This window comes from Pseudorca crassidens, chromosome 11, assembly GCF_039906515.1.
Source record: "Pseudorca crassidens isolate mPseCra1 chromosome 11, mPseCra1.hap1, whole genome shotgun sequence".
In the NCBI taxonomy this organism is placed as follows: Eukaryota; Metazoa; Chordata; class Mammalia; order Artiodactyla; family Delphinidae; genus Pseudorca; species Pseudorca crassidens.
The window spans coordinates 11,567,614-11,588,106 of NC_090306.1; the positions used below are offsets into that span (position 1 = coordinate 11,567,614).

The 20,493-nt window shown below is 40.0% G+C and overlaps 1 protein-coding gene across 4 annotated transcripts; it reads right to left on the reverse strand.

The window, feature by feature from the left end:
- Positions 1 to 607: 607 nt before the first annotated feature.
- ART4 (ADP-ribosyltransferase 4 (inactive) (Dombrock blood group)) lies at positions 608 to 11,917 on the reverse strand. Of its 4 annotated transcripts, none has more exons than XM_067695757.1 (4): positions 11,629 to 11,917; positions 8,430 to 9,138; positions 5,482 to 5,543; positions 608 to 1,212 (listed from the first exon to the last, which is right to left on the reverse strand). In XM_067695757.1, exons 1-4 carry the CDS (start codon positions 11,728 to 11,730, stop codon positions 1,180 to 1,182), a joined length of 906 nt encoding a protein of 301 aa, XP_067551858.1. In that variant the 5' UTR covers positions 11,731 to 11,917; the 3' UTR covers positions 608 to 1,179. The 4 variants fall into 4 exon arrangements, with proteins under 4 accessions (XP_067551858.1, XP_067551855.1, XP_067551856.1 ...); XM_067695754.1 differs by having other exon boundaries at positions 11,560 to 11,915; XM_067695755.1 differs by lacking the exon at positions 5,482 to 5,543 and having other exon boundaries at positions 11,560 to 11,913.
- Positions 11,918 to 20,493: the final 8,576 nt, after the last annotated feature.

Sequence of the window (20,493 nt, forward strand, 5' to 3'; positions counted from 1 at the left end):
AAGTTCGATGATTTATACTTCTTTTTAACTGTTTGCACATAATGGGGACTCAATATATCTTTGATATTTCCTTGGTAATTAGATTTTTTTTTCGCCTTTATCTCCACATACATACACTTGTTTTCCTAACAGATGTGCTTAAATTTGTGATGAAGGCTTAAAATCTAATTTGCCATAAAGTCCTCTGTGAATTAACATATGAGTTTAAATTCTAACTTTTGTAATATTTTAGAAGAAACCTGTGTGCAACACCCCATTACTGGCAGTAAATGAGACTCCACTAACATCTTTCATTAACTTTCCCTTTTGTTTCTTGGGTTTCTACATTGGTTTGGTCTTGAATGCTGATAAAAATCTCTAAAAAAATTTTTAAAATAATAAAATTGCTTGACATCAGGGAAAAAAAATCTCTAAGGAAATTTCACACCTTTAATATGCCTCTGGGTCTCAACACTTTCTCATTTGATGAATTTGTCCTTTGCTTTCTAACTCAAGAGTCTCTGATTTGTTCCTAATATTTAGGATCATTAAATTAAAAAATAAGGGAAAATCATTGTATTCATCATAACACTCCTTCAATTGTTTGAGACAGAAAATTTAATTCAAATTATTGAAGCAAAAATATAATTTATTGATTTATGTAATGAAAAAGCCCATGGTATCCAGTTTCAGGCACAGTTGGATTTAGGGGCACATAGACTCTCGCCAAGATTCACTTTCTTTTCATTTCTCAGCTCTTCTTTCATTGTGTTAGCTCCGTTCTCAGGAAGACAGGGGCTCTCTTCTCAGTGGCAAGATAGCTGCTAGCGATTCTAGACTCATATTCTGCTTTCACTATTCTCCACTCAAAATAAAAAGTGGCCCCCACCCCACACCCAGCCCCAATCCCAATAAAGTACCCTGATTTTGTCTCACAGGCTCAGACTGAGTCATTTCTATCCAACATGAATCTCTGTATCCATGAAGAAGAAATATACCTACAGGTCTACCCATAGGCAGTGGACTGAGCCAGCTCTGAATCAGTTGATAGCTGGGCGGAATGATTCTCTACGGGGATTCAGGGTGCCCTGACTGGAATAAAGCAAAAGGGTACAGGGAAGGCAAAAACCACAACCATTTTTTATGCTCTACTTTTGGAAGAGATGATGACACAGGTCAAAAATGAGAGAGAAGCAATAACTACAGGAATAGGGATGCACTTTTTGCTGGAAGCTGTGAAAACAAAAAAACATAAAAAGAGTTAGAGATGTTTTAGGTAGCAGAGATTGTTTTAAAAAACCACCTCATTTCTCCTTTGGTTCACTTTTTAAACTTAGAAAATTCCTAACAATAATAGTTGAAGCTAGCACTTTTAAAAAATTAATTAATGTATTTTTTATACAGCAGGCTCTTATTAGTTATTTATTTTATACATATTAGTGTATACATGTCAATCCCAGTCTCCCAGTTCATCCCGCCCGTCCTGCCACTTTCCCCTCTTGGTGTCCATATGTTTGTTCTCTACATCTGTGTCTGTATTTCTGCCTTGCAAACCAGTTCATCTGTACCACTTTTCTAGATTCCACATATATGCTTTAATATATGATATTTGTTTTTCTCTTTCTGACTTACTTCACTCTGTTTGACAGTCTCTAGGTCCATCCACGTCTCTACAAATGACCCAATTTCGTTCCTTTTTATGGCTGAGTAATATTCCATTGTATATATGTGCCACATCCTCTTTATCCATTCCTCTGTCGATGGGCATTTAGGTTGCTTCCATGTCCTGGCTATTGTAAATAGTGTGAAGCTAGCCACTTAAAAAAAAATTCTCTCTTAGAGTTCTCTAACTGACAGCTTGCTTATTTTGCAGATGATAAAACAGGTACCAAGAGGTTAAGAGGTGTACCTCAGGGTACCCAGCAAGTTGGGGGTAGGGATCTCCGGATTTCCCATCTTTATCGTCATCCGCAGCAGAATTATTTCCGTTACCATCGTCCCCATCTTAATTATCACCATCTTTATCACCATTATGAAAGTGAACATTGATTAAAGGCTTATTCTGTGCTGGGGTCATTTTAAGCACTTGCTATAAATTAACTCATTTAATCCACACAAAAACTATGAGGCATTTATCCTCATTTTTTAGTTGATAAAACTGTGACACAGAGATGTGAAGAAACTTGTCAAACATCACGCATCTAGTAAGTAGTGTAGGCAGTCATCAGACTTAGGCAGTCTGGCTCAATGCTCTATTTTTAACCACTGTATTATCTCTCCATATATTGCATGTACATTCATCAAATTTTTTATTATAAGGTGAGCAAAAACAATTCACACAGTCCTGTTTGGTGTGTGTGTGTGTGTGTGTGTGTGTGTGTGTGTGTGTGTGTGTGTGTGTGTGTGTGTGTGTGTGTGTGTATACTGCCTACACGTACACACTCTTCATGGGAAAGGTTAGCAGCCACTAAGATGTGGCTGATGGAAGAAACACTGAAATATAAAAAATTATTGTCAGGTGTAACTACTAACTGGGAGTACAATGGGATAAGGATATAGAATGAGATGGAAGATGTAAACCTTTAAAAAAATGGTCTAGGGCTTCCCTGGTGGTGCAGTGGTTAGGAGCCTGCCTGCCAATGCAGGGGACATGGGTTCTAGCCCTGGTCCAGGAGGATCCCACGTGCCACGGAGCAGCAAAGCCTGTGTGCCACGGCTGCTGAGCCTGCGCTCTAGAGCCTGCGAGCCACAACTACTGAGCCCGCGTGCCTAGAGCCTGTGCTCCACCACAAGAGAAGCCACTGCAATGAGAAGCCCGTGCACCGCGGTGAGGAGTAGCCCCCGCTCGCCACAACTAGAGAGGGCCCATGTGCAGCAACGAAGACCCAATGCAGCCAAAAATTAAATAAATAAAATAAATAAGTAAAATTTTAAAAATGCTCTAAAGAGTGGAATCTCCTTTTCAACCAGCCTTTGCTGATTATTTAGCATATAAAAGACATTTGAGGTAGAAAATCATTCAACTCTATGATTGCCTCAATTGTTTGATGACCATATTGTTTGATAGGATGATCAGATGTTGGGGAAATACTTTTCCATTGCTTCCACATAATATATAAGATCCCTTGAGTTTCCTGGAATTTCTATTTGGAAAATTACCAACAGTAATTTTCAAAACCCCACTTTTCTTATATAAGAGAAATTAATAATGCATACTTATTTCTAAGCTTTTGTCAAAGTTTGTGTTAAAATTGTATTATCTGAATTCTCACAGGGACCTAGGAACAATCAATACCACTTTAGCAGGTCACTCCTTAAAATGATTCTTAAGCATTTTCTGTTTTATTTTCTCTTCATTGAGGCTAGAGATCACAAGGACCTCTAACCCCACCCTTTCTCACTGTTTCGTGGGATAAGATTCTACTGAAGAGTTGTCAGCAACTGATTGACAAGGAAACAATATAACGGAGAAAGATTATGATTTGAGGGTGTGATTGGCTTTGGTATTGAAGCTCTACCCCTAGATGGTTGACTGTGATCATTTTTGTTACTTTCACTAGGCCTCAGTTTTCTCATCTGTAAAATGAGAGCACCTCCAGGCTTTTGGAAATACTATGATCACCACTACTACTCTTCACTTTGCTTCATTGTGATTATGCTAATGTTCAAGTAAGAGAAAAACAGAGATATTACTATGTGGTAATCATACTCACCCTTCAAAATCACCTCTTAAGCACCCTTCATAATAACTAGGATATTAAAAATAGCTTATTTTAATTTTATTTTCTCAGGTTAAAGTAACTTTTCTTTCCTAACTCTCTTGATACTTTTTCTCTACCTCTCATATGGTCATTATCATTTCTACCTCACATTATTATTATTATTATTGTTTTCACACAGGCAGACAATATATTTAGGAGAATAAATGAAAAAATCTGTGAATTAAATTAATTACAGTCTATAAAATTTCTCATTTCAGAACAATTCACATTAACTTTACTTTTGTATTTGTCTTTACTTTTCTTCTAGACTATTCAATGCTTTTTATTCCCTCTGTCCCTAGGACAGTACTTTTCAAATTGGAGGTTGTGATTCCATTAATGGTTTGTGACATCAGTTCAATAGGTCATGGCCATCAATCTTTAATAATGTAATAAAATAGGTTAAGATGAAAAACACTAGTTAAATGCATGTGAAAAGATCAACTATTATCTTGTTATATATACATTTATGTGAACATATTTGTATATTTATATGAATGTGAAGTGTGTTTATAATGTCAATAGTCAGAGCACAGAAGATTGAAGCCAATTTTAGGTTCTCAATAACATTTTTGAATGACAAAATAAATCTCCTGAAAGTGACCTACAGAGAAAATTGTCCTGGACTTTTTGTCAGAAAAAATGGGAAACAGTCTCACTTTTGTTATTTATAACCTGCTTGAATAATCTTACAAAAACCATTTAACCTTTCTAATCCTCAGTGTTCACATCATTATAGGGGGGTCAATAGCCCAAAGTACAGGTGGTTGTAAGAATTAAACAGATAATGTGTGTGAAAGCCTTTTGTAAACTAAATTTCTATACAAATACCATTTTATTGGTGTATTATAACCTGAATTTGGTCACCTCTGCCTCAGGTATACAGTCTGGGGAGAAATGCATAATATTATGCCTTTTATCTCATGAAGTCTGAATCTGTGAGTTAGATTGTTCAGAAATACGTATTCAATCTCTTGAAAAAAAGCAAAAAAAAAAAAAGTAAAAGTGACATGCAGTATATCTAGTTAATCTTATTTGGTGGTAAATGTTATCTATAACCTCTTTCTGTCAAAATTTAGAGTGATGAGTGTTATTCTTTTAGAATATTGTCTATGGGACTTCCCTGGTGGTCCAGTGGTTAAGACTCCGTGCTTCCACTGAAGGGGTCCCGGGTCCGATTCCTGGTGGGGGAACTAAGATCCCGCAAGCCGCATGGCATAGCCAAAAAAACATGTGTTTCTTCTGTCTCTTCCTTTCTTTCTATTCTAACTGTCAATATTACTGAAGTAGACATTTGTGCCATTAAACTGTTATCCCAGCTCCATGTGCAAAGTACTTTCCCAGAATTTTTCAATTGTGTTTGAGAGGGTGGGTAACAAGTGCTATCACAACATTCCCTCCAGGCACGTATTGCCCCCATATTATAAATGAAGAAACAGGTTCAGAGTTGTCATTTGCACAAGGCCACAGAGCTACTAACATATGCCCAGCTCTCACTGGTTCCACCATCTCTGCTCTACCCATCATGCCCTGTGGTCTCCAGATTCATCCAATTACTCATTCTTTCATCCATTCGTCTGAGACAGACATGCTACCTCAAGGTAAGTGTGATGCCACAAATTGGGAAAATTACTTTGGGATAACTGAAACCCAGAGTAAAAGAAAATAGGAAACAGTAAGTTAATAAAATAAAGACTTAGTAATAGTAATAGTAGCCAAAGAGTTTTGATTACTTACTTACATGTGTCACATACGGTTCTAAGAGCTTTTGCATGCGTTCCTTCATTTTCTCTTCACCGGCATCTTACAAGGTAAGTTTTATTTTTAAAAATTATTCCCATTTACATATAAAGAAACTGAGGCACAGAGAGACTAAGCCATTTGCCTGTATTCCCACTGCTAGTAACTGGCAAGATTAACATGTAAAACCACACTGACTACAAACAATTGGCTACATTTTTTTCTAGAAGCATGCTTAAGAATTTTAATTATGTGAAACATTTTCGCAAATAAACCCCTCTTCTTTGTGAACCCAATGATACAGAACAGAGCATGTATTTGTGTGTCTACAGATTTTTGGCACAGATTATTTTGCTGAAAGAAGCAACAGTTAAGGACAAATAACTAACATAACATATTTTAAGTCTTCCACGGGGCCTGAAAACATGTTTCTATGGTAACAAGTATAGGTCATGTGAGGGGTGAGAGAAGAATTAGAAGAAAAAGCTATCAGTTTAGAATGTCTTAAACAATTTTTCTTTTGCGAACTCACTCCTGTCGATGAGTTATGCTACCAATTTGACCTTTTGACTCTTCGAAGGCCACAGATTCCTAGGAACTCTTTGAACTTGAGAACTTCAGTTACAACTTAATGGAAGCAATTTTGAAATACATTGAAGGACTGGGGAAGCTCTGCTCTTTAATCTACTGTCTCTTCATCGGGAGAACTGCAGTGTCCCTGGCTGACCCATTTTAAACGGCTTCATGTTGTTTTTCACATATTGCGTCTGTCAGATTAAAAGGGAACCGGAGAGGAAACGTAAGTCACTGGCTCATAGGGACTTTTGGGGACATAGAATAGTTTGTGGCTTCTGCTGGTGAAAAAATCAAAAGGAGAAGAAACAGTTTCCTGAGAGGATTCCAGTTTCATGAGAAATTAGATTCTGTGAATTCCCCAGGCTGAGGTTAATGGTTAGTCCAGGTGATTGGTCAGAAGTCAAGTGGGCAGCAGCAGCCATCTGGAAAAACAGGGCTGGGGAGACCACTGACCTCACTCCCTCCCAGTGAAGGATTCTCAGATAAGAAAAACATGCCACCTCCCTTCTCCCATTGTTCATGTTTGCATCAGTCTAATACCGCTCCAGGATGTTGGAATAAGCAGAGTGTTACTTATCAGTTAATGGAAATGACTGTCTCTGGCCTTACAGATAGACCAGAGTGAGCAGGACCTTGACCTCAGTGTGGATGCCAGTTTGAGGACGTTTGCAGCACTGCAGCCCTGATGTGTTGAGAAACGCGGACAGGCTGAATTATTAACAGCAGCAGTGATGATGGAGTAGAGGAAGATTCGGGAATATTTCAAAGGTAGACCCTGTAGCTGGGTTGCAGTTGACTTTGAGTGTAAACGAATGCACATGTGGATGAGGACAGTCTTCCTCTTTCTGAATCAAACAGGATACGGCATCTGCTATCGAATTTGCACAGCATTTGCTCCGTCAAACGACTGTGGCTGGCAACATACAAAGATAAAATGGAATCAGCCACATGTTTTTCTAAAAAGAGACTAACACGTATTTTTATTGTGATAACTCTAATTTCTCCTGCTTTGGTTCATTTTTCACAATATCATCAAGGCTCTTGCTACAATACTGATCTGATTGATACTCCATTCCTTACAGACTTCTAATGGTTTCTCACTACTTACAGCATGAAGTTTGAAAGTCCTTGGCATGGAATACAAGAGGTTTTTTTTAAGCAATCTGGCCCCATCAGAACTCTCCAGCCCCTATCAGTGTCCTACTTCCTTTCTACTCTTGGCCTCTTCCTCTGTCCTACACACCCTACATTCCAGCCATCCAGAATTTCAAAATTTCCCTGAAGATACCAGGCTGTTTGAAATCTCTGTGATTCAGTATATGCTTTTTCTGCTTGAAATGACTTTTTCTCTCTTTTTTCACTGAAAACCCCCATTCCTACTTCAAGTCCCAAGTGGTCTCCTATTGTGAAGGCTTCTCACTTTCCCCAGAGAGAACGAGCGTCTTCCTTCACCGAGCAACCATAACCATTGCTCAAACATCTGGTGTATACTTAGTGCTTTTGTGTGTAGACATTTGTTCATATTTCCACTTCTCATTAGACTAAAAATCCTCCTTAGGATAGTAATTTTGCTTTATTCATTTTGTATCGCCTGGGTCCTCCTATCCCAGTTCCTGGAACAGAGAAGACGATTAAAAGATAGGAGTGGATGAATAAATCACACCTCCTGCTTTATTTTTAACAATTCTTGTTCATGAAATGACCATGACAAAAAATGAGCTTGAGGGAGAAGGTAAAATGCTATGTTTTATGCACTACCTTTTCCAGTAGAGATACTTACTCTCTCTGTCTAGAATGCCCTGTATATCTGGGCCATTGCAAAGCACATTTTCCTACAGGTAGCTGAGGAGAAAGAAGAGAGCAGAAACCAAGAAACAAGGTGAGTCTTCTCTAATCTCCCAATTCCACCATTACTGAAGGCCAATATCCATGTCTTTGGCTTTTTCCCCCAAGCCCACTCAGAAAAACAACTTTTATAAAAGAATAGGGATGTAGAAAACAAATTTATGGTTACCAGGAGGGAAAATGGGGGGAGGGATAAATTGGGAGATTGGGATTGATGTATACACCCTACTATATATAAAATAGATAACTAATAAGGACCTACTGTATAACACAGGGAACTCTACTCAATACTCTCTAGTGACGTATATAGGAAAAGAATCTAAAAAAGAGTGGATATATGTATAACTGATTCGCTTTGCTGTACACCTGAAACTAACACAACATTGTAAATCAACTATACTCCAATAAAAATTAAAAAAAGAAAAAAAATTAAAATAAATAAATAAATATTTCTTTGAAAAGATTAAAAAATGAATGGTGGCCTGCAATCCTGGTAAGAGTGGATTCAATTTGGATCAATAACAATACCTTTTAGCAGCTGACAGTTATACGCACTCTGGGTCCCAGTTGACTGCAATTGCAACCAATTTCCTCTTGGGTGGTAGCTCGTATTTACAACTTCAAACAGCTCATACGGAGGGACCAGGACCTCCTTTTTGAGAGAGAAGTCTTGTACAGGTGCCCCCAGGCAGGTCAGTATGGTAAATAGAGTTTGGTCCCCAAACTTCTGTGCCTCTTCTCTCAGGAAAGAGGTGGAGAGGAATTGGCCAAAGCGAATGGTGGCACCCATGGGGGCTTCCAAGTAAACGCCCTTCACCTCATGGTGCACCTCATAACACAGAGAGTCATTCCTTGTGACAATCTCTTTCCTCAGCAGCTGGATTGCCGTGGTCAGGTAGTAGTGTAGATATTTGAAACGGAATGAATGTTTATATTGCTGGGGAGACCCAGCAGCACTGGCCATGGCTCTGGAGAAGTCTGAACGAACACTGCTGTTCGACGAATAAACCAAGATGGCCACAGCATGTGTAACAGTCATGTTCTCAGGGAGAGCTTTTCCTTGTCTCAACCAGTCTAAGTGTGCACGTTGCCAGACCCTGTGGTAATTCCTACGAGATTCTACTTCTTTCGTAAAATAATCCCCTTGAATCAGGTCCTCCATGACTTTTTGGCTGCAGCCTTGGTACTGATCATCAAAGGAACCGGGTGCCAAGTCAAAGTCAATTTTAACTGCGACCTATAAGGAAAGAAAAATCTTGATTTTAATTTTTCAAATTCGATGGTGAACCTTGTTGGCCTGAAGTAAATAGCGTGCCAGGTATTTCTCCAGCAAAGATAGGTCTATTCAGGATCAGCAGAGAGTTGCAATTCAGGTTCTGCAACTGCGGTGCGCCGTGTACAAGTCCCTACAGGGCAAGGGAAGAAGAATGCTTTCATAGAGAAGAAAAGGAAGATGGGAGGGTATAGTAAACAGAGAGTTCATGGCTTTACATTCGCCCAGTCCTTGCCAGGAAAGAAGGCCGCAGGGCATGAGAGCTCCCCTTTCTGGTCTCCCGACTCTATTTAATGGAGGTTTCTGTTTTTTTAATTTTTTTTTTTTTTTGTTTTTTTGGGTTTTTTTTTTGGTTTTTTTTGTTTTTTAAATTTTTACAGTGTGGTAGCAGATTTGCTACCCTGTAGCAAAGGCCGAGTTGTCTGCTCAAAATCAGTATTTGCTGAAGTAAGTTTCACTCATAACCATTACACTGATCCAGTCCTTCCTGTATCTGTGACCCATGCTAGATGTTGAATTTGGTTTGACAAATATTACTGAAAGCACAAAAAAACCTCATCTCCCCACGGAGGAAGTGACCCTTTTTGTATCAGTGAAAAGTCTTTTTGCATATTGAGTATTTTGAAGAAAAAAATTATAATCAAAGTTTAATTATACTATCTGTTTCCTCTCCTAACCCCTTCACATTCTCACACAGGTGTTATAAGTAATACCTCTTTTATGAATACCTAAAACCTATATTAAGCCTTTGGCTTTGATTTAAGAAAAGACTTAAGTGATGAGTAATGTCGGGTTCTCCAAGGGGGCCCCCAGTAAATGACAACCCTCTCCTCTGCTCAGGACTTGAAATATGAAGGCTAAAATATAATTTTTACTACTGAATGAGAACATGTTGGAGCACCCATCTTTAGGTCTGATGGCTGGTGGGCTTGTTAAGGGTAAACCCCAGAATGAGCTGACTTGCCCACTTAGCTGCAGGCAGTATTGGATTGCAACCTGTCCAGGTGAGATTCTTGCCATGGGAGGAACACAGAACTCATGCCTTTTGCCATTGGGTTAATTACCAGGAGGAAGAAGAGCAAACACAGCATATCCAGTTATTCTTCCTGACGTTACCAGTCAAGTAACGTCTGTCCACCTCCAGGGGAGCGATGTGAGGAGAGGGTTGGACAGAGGTCAGTGGGGTTCCTGGCAAAGTCCTTCCTCTTAGAAATCAGGAGTAGGAAAAAGACATTTTCTCATGGGTAGCCAATGGAATATTACTGATTGATACCCAGTGCATATTAAATTAAAGTTAGAGATTTGAAGACAAGTTCTTTAAGTATCATCCATCCATAATTGAGAGCCATATTTTTCAGTTATCTAAATTTCAAGGTGTTTCCTTCTGGGCAAAGAAATGATACTTTCCTAATAAACAGTACTTACTAAGGAACATATTAAGAGATAAAATTCCATCTAGTGAATGTCAACAGTGTTGTAGCTGGAACTCAAAATCATACCATTTGGTATTTTTACTATGTTATTTATGGTGAGAAGTCATCTAGTTGTGTGTAAACTGGAACAAAATTTTAAGACTGCTTAAATGATTTTAACCGATAATTCTTTAGAGCAGATTTGCAAATAATTCTACAGAATCTATTTAAGCCAAAACAAAATAAAAAATATCTTCTATCAAACCTTGTGAACTCCAAAACTTTAATCTATTACTAGATATCAAATGGGTATTCTGTCTTCTTTCTTTCTTTTTTTTTTTAAAGTTGAGAGCTATGTTTTATTCAGTGGGAATTTTTAGGACTTCAAGCCTGGGAGATGGCATCTCACGTAACCCCAAGAGAATTGCTCTGAGGAAGTGAGGGGGGAGCTCGGATATATAGGAGTTTTGTAACAAAGGGCAAGTACTCGGAACATCAAAAGATTACTGTTAATTAAAGAAAACCAGACATTAAAATTAAGGAATTTAGTGCTTTTCTATGTATGGGAAGATGCAAGCGTCTGGGCTCACTGAAACTGTTTTCTCTTAACATTAGGTTATTTTTCATTATAGAGAACTTTCTAATACCTCTTTTGAGTTGATCCGTATGATACAGGATAAAGCCAAATAGACTTGGTTGATTTTGCATTATTTGTCCTACAGAAGCAATGTTTTACTTAAATTTTATGGAGAATCAAGAAAAAAATGCTATGCCTCTAGCTTCTGTGATGCCAAATCTGTAAACTGTAAAGAACTCCATAATTTTAAATAATCGTTTTCAACCCTCTTTGCCAGCATTTCGTGTTAGTTAAAATGTCTAAGTGAAATTACATCCCAAGGGACTAAAGGTCATCTAAAGGTTGCACCACTGGAGCCCTGATCATAAAGAGATCACCTCCTCCGTGGTAACTCACCGTGGGTCTCTGCAGACTTGAGCACAGCAGCAGGAGAGGAAGTTGCCCTCTTAGGAGCCAGATTCTCACCTCAGGGGCTGCAGTATTTGGAAGAAGACTCCTCCTGCATCTGTTGGTCAAAGGGCAGCATTTGTTGGTGTTAAAAGCACTTCTTCGCCCCTGCAGCTTCATCCTGAAATCAGTTCTCAGGGTGCTCCTTTGGGGTTTTCTTGGGGTTGAGTCTCAGCAAGAACCTTCCTCACCTATGTCTATGTTGAGACTTCTGCTGACCACCACCAACTAGCAGTTTCCAAGGGAAGAAATCAACTCGAACTCACTTGCAAAGCTGAAATCTCTGTTGAATAGCCAGACTTGTGCACCAAATAAGGAATTCTGAAGTGAACTCAAATTAGTTTCCGACTTAAAAAAATCCTGATCTAGTCTCTATGCAGGGAAATTCCAAAGTCTTGTTACAGGTCTGGCTCACCAGCTTAGCCTTAACTTTCTTAAGAAGGCAGGAAGGGGCTTCCTAGGTGGCACAGTGGTTAAGAATCCGCCTGCCAATGCAGGGGACACAGGTTCGAGACCTGGTCAGGGAAGATCCCACGTGCCGCGGAGCACCAAATCTCCTGCGCCACTACTGAAGCCCCACGCCTAGAGCCCGAGCGCACCGCAACAACGAGTAGCCCCGTGCGCACCGCAACAACGAGTAGCCCCGTGCGCACCGCAACAACGAGTAGCCCCCGCTCTCCGCAACTGGAGAAAACCCACATGCAGCAACGAAGACCCCAGGCAGCCAAAAATGAATAAGTAAATAAATAAAAGAAAAGAAAAGGCAGCAGGCAAAGGCATGCACTATATGGTGTTTGGGGCCAAGTGGTTTTATCTTGAGCTGCAGCCTTTGAGTGATATGATTGGCTCGTGCAGGTCCCTGGGAAGATACCACCTCAAGGTTGGCCTATGCTAGGCTCATCTGGTACTGCTGATAGGCCCTGCCCAGAAGGGACTGCCACAAAGCAAAACAGTAGGGTTACTGCCAAAAAGAAAGCTCTCTTTGCTGCTTTTCCACTGCACGTTTGAAATCGTCCACTCTAGAAATTATACCTGTTCAGATGACAGATCTTCTATGTTTTCTCTTCTAAAGGCATCAGATTCTCAATCCACACTATTTCAGTCTGGGGCGAATCCAAATGACTACTGTCAGAAGACAGCCTCTGAGCAGCTGACAGCACTCAAAAGTAGGTGACATCGATCAAGAACAGGTTCCAGGGTGTTGAGTTCATTCAGCATAAATGCCCTATGAAACCCTCTCTCTTAGACACTTCCCTTTCTAGTCTGAACATCCTTCCTCTGTTCCCAGTCCTTGGGGTAATTGTTTTTCTTGCAAATCTTTCCCACTTAACACTTTCATTATTTAACTGTGAAAGGAAATGAAATCTTGTTCTCGGAAATTCTGGTATTTTTTTCAGCAGCAGTAAATATTTTTAAACTAAATATCCTGATAATCACAGCAGTTATATCTCATAACAAAAGTTCAGAATATCTAGAAAAGTATAAAGGAGGAAACCAAATTACCCATAACCTATCATCTGGGGAAAGGTACTATTTAGATTTAGATTTTGGTTTTGCACACACACACACACACACACACACACACACACACACACATGTTCTAGGACTGAAATAATGTGTGCAATTTTGCATGCTGTTTTTTTCCCTTATTTTTTTTCTTCTACATCTTATGTTTCCTTTTTTAAAAAATTGAGGTATAGTTGATTTCTCTTAATGTTTTAATGTAAGCATGTCCGCATGTAACTTAATACTTACTGAAAACATGTTTTTTTATGGCTGTACAATATTCTACCATCAGTGAAATATGGGGTGGATCCATGGACTATAACTGTCACAAAAACAGATTGGTGAATAGGACACGGACTCTCGAAAAAGACACGTCAGTTCAATTCCTGGCTCTCCTACTTGATGTTTGACCTCATGCAAGGTACTAAGCTTCTCTGTTCCTCAGTTTCCTCATTTGGTTTTTTGTTTTGTTTTGTTTTTTCGGTCTCACCGTGCAGCATGCAGGACTTTAGTTCCCTGACCAGGGATCGAACCCGGGCCCGCTGCAGTGGAAGCCCGGAGTCTTAACTACTGAACCACCAGGGAAGTCCCTCCTCATTTGTTAAGGGGAGATAATAATAGTACTTACCTCTCTGAATGCTTTGATACATTTATAACCCTTTAACAGCACCTGGCACTGAGAAATTTTTTAATAAATAAAAACATTATTATTTGTACCAAAACATTGTTATTTATACCAAAGTTTATTGAATAAATGTATTACATTTAGCCTGTTTTCAACTTTGTACTATTATAAACAGTGACTTATGAACATGTTTTGGACACAAATCTTTGTGTGCTTTTCTTCTTGCAATTTTAAGACACAATTTAGAGATGTGATCACTTACCAATGAAATGTATATAGTTTTGGACATCATTGAAAACATGAGTAGTGTATGAAAATATCCCTTTAAGATTTTAATAATTCTCAAGATTCCTTGTATCAACTGTTAATTTGGGATACTGAGGTTTCATGAAGAGAAATAAAATTGGAGTCCAAAAACTTGGATTATGGGTCTCATTCTACAGGTTGGTAGCTTAGTTTACTTAAAAAAAACCCTGCAAGCTGTGCTGAGCTTCAGTTTCCTTAACCTTGTGGAGTTGTCAAAAATAAATAATGTGATAATAATTACCTTTTCTGGAGAGTGCACTGTGCTTCAAGACCTTTTGGTATGTTATCTTAACCCACAACACGACTATAAGGAAGAGATATTTTAACCTCCACTTTATGGGTGTATTTGCTGAAACTCTGTGAGGGCAAATAACTTGTCAGTGATCGCAGGCGGTTTCCTCTTACCTCCATGGCCCACTGTCTCCAGAAATTCTAAAGGACCGTAAGTGTCATTTTTTTTTTTTTTTGGCCGTCCCGCGTGTCTTGCCGGATCTTAGTTCCCCAACCAGGGATTGAACGCGGGCCCTCGGCAGTGAAAGCGCCCAGTCCTAACCACTGGACGGCCAGGGAACTTCCCTGTTAACTGTCATTTTATTATTATTGTCTGTAAGGGTTTTGTTGATTTTCCTAATGTGACTGCCGCTTCCAAAATATGACCACTAGGGGGCAGCAGGAACCTTTGTAACCTTTTTGTACAGCTGGAATTTAAAGATTGGGAAGGGGAGGGGGGGAGGGAGGAAGAGCGAGACACAGAGACAGAAACAGAGAAAAGAGACTGAGACAGAAGAAGGGAAAGAGGGAGGGAAGCAAGAGAACACCAACAATAATATCTGGGGTAGGGAAAGGCCACAGGTCTGGTGTGTGAGTGTGTGTATATTTTTGATTAAAATAAAGTTTTCTGACAGTGTTTAGTCATTGAAAACAATCATCTTTTGTCTTAAGGGCTATTTTATTAAAGTTCCCATGAGAAAATTTAATATTAGTTAATTTAGAGCTTGATGTTCACCCAGTTACCATTTTCTTAATGATGCCCAGTTCTTCAAAATCTGCTGTCTTGATGGGTAAAAGGGATATGCGTCTTGAAGTTCTACAGAATTGTGTTGGTATTTTGCTTCCATGATTTCCCAGCTTTTGTGAATCTAAATAAGTAATGTCAGTTCTCCGTCTCAGCTTCTTTATATATAAAAGCCGAGATGACAACACCACTCTTGCAGGGTCGTGTTGGCAATGAAATTGAGATACTCTGTAAAATATCATGGAATGGATCCATGAGCTATACTGTCTCAGAAGCAGATTGACTGATGAATGATAGAACATGAGTCCTTGAGAAAGATACTTCGGCTCAATCCCGTGTTCTATCACTTCCTTAACGTTTGACCCGGGCAAGTATTTTACCTTTCTGCTCTGCAGTTTCCTCAGTTTCCTGATGCCACAGACACTTAGCAGGTGCTCAAAGCATGTTGGCTACAACAACTCATAGGGTGTTTAACAAAGTGAAAGTTAATTTCTATTACATTTTTTATAAACAGCCGTTTAAGAAAATGTTCTGCTGATTCTCTAGAATACATTCTGAACATTCTAGACTAGTTTTCTAAAACTACTTTCGGAGCATGGGTTGAAGGAGTCACTGGCCTCAAGGTTTGGAAATGGCTCTTGGTATTCCTTGTTTGGGTCTTACTGAACGCCTTTGGACCTGAGTTAATTTAATGGGGGCACTGCCAGAAGTCCTTGTTATCCAAAGGAAAGTAGTTTGATAGTGGTCTCAAAATTAGGTAGTCAGGATGGTTTTAACATTTTAACTTATCTGTTCTCTTTTACCCTCAAACTCCTATCGAAGTGAGCAAAACTCCTTCAATTATTTCATATTTTTTATAACTTTTTATTTAGATAAAATTTTCAACTTAGAGAAACATGGCAAGTTTCTGTGCAAGGAATATATGTATATCCAAGGAACTCCCATGCCCTGTTGTAACTGAGCAGGACCCTAGTGGGGCTTTCCTGGTACAGACCCCTGCCCCATATTTTCTGCTGTAGCTCCTCTTTAAAGTAGCCAGATAATAGTATCTCATGTATATTTCCTGAGTTTTTCAGATGCTAAAAACCACCACCAAATGGAAGAAATTAACTACTTGATGATCATGAGAATGTAGCCCCCAGACCTACTGACGCCTAAGGATTGATAAGGTTAACTGCCCTGTTACCTCACCATCAACCAATCAGAGAACGGTACATGAGCTGATCACATACTCTGGGACACCCCTCCTTCACCCGGCCTTTAAAAAGGCTTTGTTGAGCTGTGACAAAGCGAGAGAGAGGCATGGACATATATACACTACCAAACGTAAGGTAGCTAGCTAGTGGGAAGCAGCCGCATAGCACAGGGAGATCAGCTCGGTGCTTTGTGACTGCCTGGAGGGGCGGGATAGGGAGGGAAGGAGGGAGGAAGATGCAAGAGGGAAGAGATATGGGAACATATGTATATGTATAACTGATTCACTTTGTTATAAAGCAATTATACCCCAATAAAGATGTTAAAAAAAAAAAAAAGGCTTTGCTGAAACTCTTCAAGGAGTTTGGGGTTTTTTTAGGACATGAGCCGTTCTCCTTGCAAGGCCCTGCCATAAACATTTCTCTGCTCCAAACTCTAACGTTTTGGTTTGTCTGGGCTCTGTGGGTCAGGCACACGACCTGCGTTCATACTCTCCACATTCATTGATGGCTGATATTATATTTTGCCCCACTTGCTCTATCATTCTCTCTTTTTTTCTAAATCACTTGAGAATAATTTGCAGACATCATGCCCTTTGTTAATCGATAAACTGAGACATATTAAAACATTTTAGGAGTTTGAGCAAAAATCAACTCAGATTGGGCAGTTGCCAAACAGAAGTGGTTAGGAATGCTCCACTGAGAGGAGCTGGGGAGAGACAGAGAGAGAAAAGATGAAAGCAAGGCAAGGAAACTGTTTGATTGGCTGTAGCTTAGCATCGGTCATATTTGGAAAAGCCTCATTGGCTGTTTGTGATGAGTAGTCCTTGGGTTTTGATTTCTCCACCTTGAGGCCAGTACAGACTTAGGTTTTGGCTTGTTTGCATAGGCTGCCAAGGTACTAGCACCACCTCAGTCTCATGGCCTCTTTGTTTAATTAATTTAACACCTGTAAGGGCAGAAATTTTTCCCTTCCTCCCTTATAGGGTCTTTGGCTGGTCATCTGAAAATTAAACTGCTGTAAGTAAGACAAAGTAACAGGAGAAAAACAAATTTAATTGTGTATGTGTGGGATTCCCATAAAAAATATGAAATCCAATGGCAGTCAGGTAATTGAGGCTTGTGTGCCCTTCTGGCTAAGGAATGGGCTATGGCCCTGGGGCTTCAAAGGGGAGGAGGGCAAATCACAGGAAGATGAGAAGCGCAGATGTTTGGTACTTAGATGTTTGCGCTGCCAAAGAGATAAAAAGTTATCTCTGGTGATAGCTCTCTTTCTGTCAGGGCCCTATTTAAATTCTTTCAGGCAGTGAAGAGAGGTAAAAGGTTTCTTCGAGTCTGCAGGTCCCGGTTGCCTTCAGTTCAAAATAACCCACATGCCAAAGTGACACATTTTGGGGAGAACTATTTTGCACACTTTACCCTTAAATACCTCAGGATTTATTTCCCAATGACAAGGACATTCACTTACACAACCACAGTACAGTTACCAATAGCAAGAAACTTAAGACTTGTGCAACACTATTCTGTAATCCAGAGTCCGTATACAAGTTTCATCAACTGTTCCTATAATGCTTTTTATAGATGTTTTCCAGGATCACAATTTGCACTTAGTTGTCAAGTGTTTTTGGTCCTATAAACTGGAACATTTACTCAGTATTTATTTTGCTTTTTGACCTTGACATTTTCGAAATGGTTATTTTGTATTTTGTTTTTTTGTAGAATGTCTCTCAATTGAGGTTTGTCTGTTATTTCCTGATGATTAGATTCAGGTTATGCGGTTTTGGCAGGGAAATCACAGAAGTGGTGTACTGTTCTCAGGAGACACTAGCATCCATTGTTTCAATATATTTTATAACAATTGTTCAATTGCTCCATTATGAAGCAAGTTATCTAACCTTTCTCATTTCCACTTTTTTTTTTTTTTTAAAGCATAGTACCTTAGTGTTGGGACAGAACTTTGTAATCGTCTTTCACCCAGTGTGAATCTCCTTCTCAACATTCTTGACAGAGTAACTTCTGCCATGTACGTTCCTGCGATACTGTGATTTATAATAAATATATATTTGGTCTGGTCCATGGTTACTGGCACACAGCTCTTAAAACCTTTGGAATTTCCTAAGTGATGAAGCATCTTTTGTTTCCAGTTCCTGAAATAGCTCCAGAGCCGTAAAGGTGAAATGGGTGTCTTTTTAAATTGAGATATAGTTTATGTACAATATTATATATTTTGGGTGTATGACATAGAGATTCATAATTTTTAAAGGTTATATTCTACTTATAGTTATAAAATACTGTGTTGTACAACATATTCTTGTAGTGTATTTATTTTATACAAAATTTTGAAGATCTAGTTGGGATTGAAGGTATTAAAAGTTAGTTCTATTTCTAGGGAGGGTCCATGATCCCAGATAACTCTTTTTTTTGGGGGGGGGGGCCTCTCACTGTTGTGGCCTCTCCCATCGCAGAGCACAGGCTCCGGACGCGCAGCCTCTGTGGCCATGGCTCACGGGCCCAGCCGCTCCGTGGCATGTGGGATCTTCTCGGACCGGGGCACGAACCCGTGTCCCCTGCATCGGCAGGCGGACTCTCAACCACTGCACCACCAGGGAAGCCCCCAGATAATTCTTGAGAGAAGTTCCTGGATGGACAGAGTAGCAACAGAGAGGACCTGCAACCAACACCAGGACCCTGGGCCCTGGGTCCCTCCAAGGAGCCCATATGAGGCAGCATGTGTGGCAGTAGGGAAAAGGGCAGTTCTGGGCTTTTCAGAGGTGGAATGAGGGAGTTCATCTGTGGGAAGATGAGGATGGCAGAACCAGGAGAAAGAGCAGGAAAGGGCAGCACTGAGACATGAGCAGCTAAGCAGTTTCATTTCAGTGAGGTTTCAGACATTTCTATTTGGGGTGTTAACTGAAAAACACACGCACAACCTAAGAGTTGAGAATGATGTTTTATTTGGCGGACTTACAGAGGACTTAAGCCCAGGAGACAGTCTCCTCAGATTGCTCTGAGGGACCACTCCAAAGAGTTAAGGGAAGAGCCAGGATATATAGGAGCCTTTGCCAAAAAAAAAAAAAAACACCAGGTAGTCGGATCATCAAAAGATTACTGCTAATTAAAGAAAACCAGATATCTCAAGTTAATGAATTTAGTGCTTTTCTATGTGTGGGAAGGTGCAAGAGTCTGGGTTTACTGAAATTGTTCCTTTGATATGCACCTTAACTATCTAGGGCCAGAATCCTGTTTTCTCCATCCTGAATCCCCTCAGGGTGCACCGTCTGGGGTTGCTGCAGAGGCTGACCGCTTGATGGCGTCAACATACTTTGTTTACTGATATGGCAGGACATTCTTTGTCTACAGGGGTTTAAAAAGTGTGTGTGTGTGTGTGTGTGTGTGTGCGTGCGTGTGTGTGTGTGCATGTATGTGTGTGATAACATGATATTTTCGGCAAGTATTTTCCATGATATAAAGTTTTCTCTTGAGCTGTGTTCCTTCATTTTCTGCACGTTCCCCACTTCAGCACGCGTTTTGTTTGTTTGTTTGTTTGTTTGTTTGTTTTGCGGTACACGGGCCACTCACCGCCACGGCCTCTCCCGTTGCGGAGCACAGCTCCGGATGCGTAGGCTCAGCGGCCATGGCTCATGGGCCCAGCCTTTCCGCGGCACGTGGGATCCTCCCGGACCGGGGCACAAACCCGTGTCCCCTGCATCGGCAGGCGGACTCTCAACCACTGCGCCACCAGGGAAGCCCTAGCACGCGTTTTGATGGAAGTACTGCTTGTTTCTCATGTACATCAAACTTGCTAAGTAGACTGAGGTTTCTGACCTACAATAGCAACTCTCTGCATTCCATGGATTAGTAGTGGTAAATTTAGTTCCACACTCACGTTAGCTCCCAGACTCCTTAGAAATTAAGATACTTCTCTTTTGGTATAACAGTTTTATATTCAATAATTTTTTCTTTACACCTGTTCATTAAGGTGCAATGAATCAGAGGGCTTTTACCAAGTTTACATCTGTTTCCTGTGTGGTCGGCCCTTTCCTTTTATTTCCTGTATGACATGTCTCTACTACTCAAGGCAGAAGGGTGTAATTCAGGGAGGATGAACTTTACTCTTCCCTGATGGTCACAGTGAGTAAATGCTTCCTGTGGCTCAGAAGTCTGCCTCCTGAAGTTTTCTTTTAACCTATAACCCCACCAAAGATAAAGGCTCTTATCCAGTCTCCTATTACTCTGGG

Bases quoted from the DNA above. Each gene is read 5' to 3' on its own strand.
- ART4 (XM_067695754.1), bottom strand. From the start codon at position 11,730: ATGAAGCTGCAGGGGCGAAGAAGTGCTTTTAACACCAACAAATGCTGC. The intron at 5,544-8,429 runs GTATTGTTATTG...TTACCTTGTAAG, and splicing joins TAACTGTCAGCTGCTAAAAG to ATGCCGGTGAAGAGAAAATG. The intron at 1,213-5,481 runs GTAAGTAAGTAA...TTGTTTTCACAG, and splicing joins TAGAACCGTATGTGACACAT to CTTCCAGCAAAAAGTGCATC.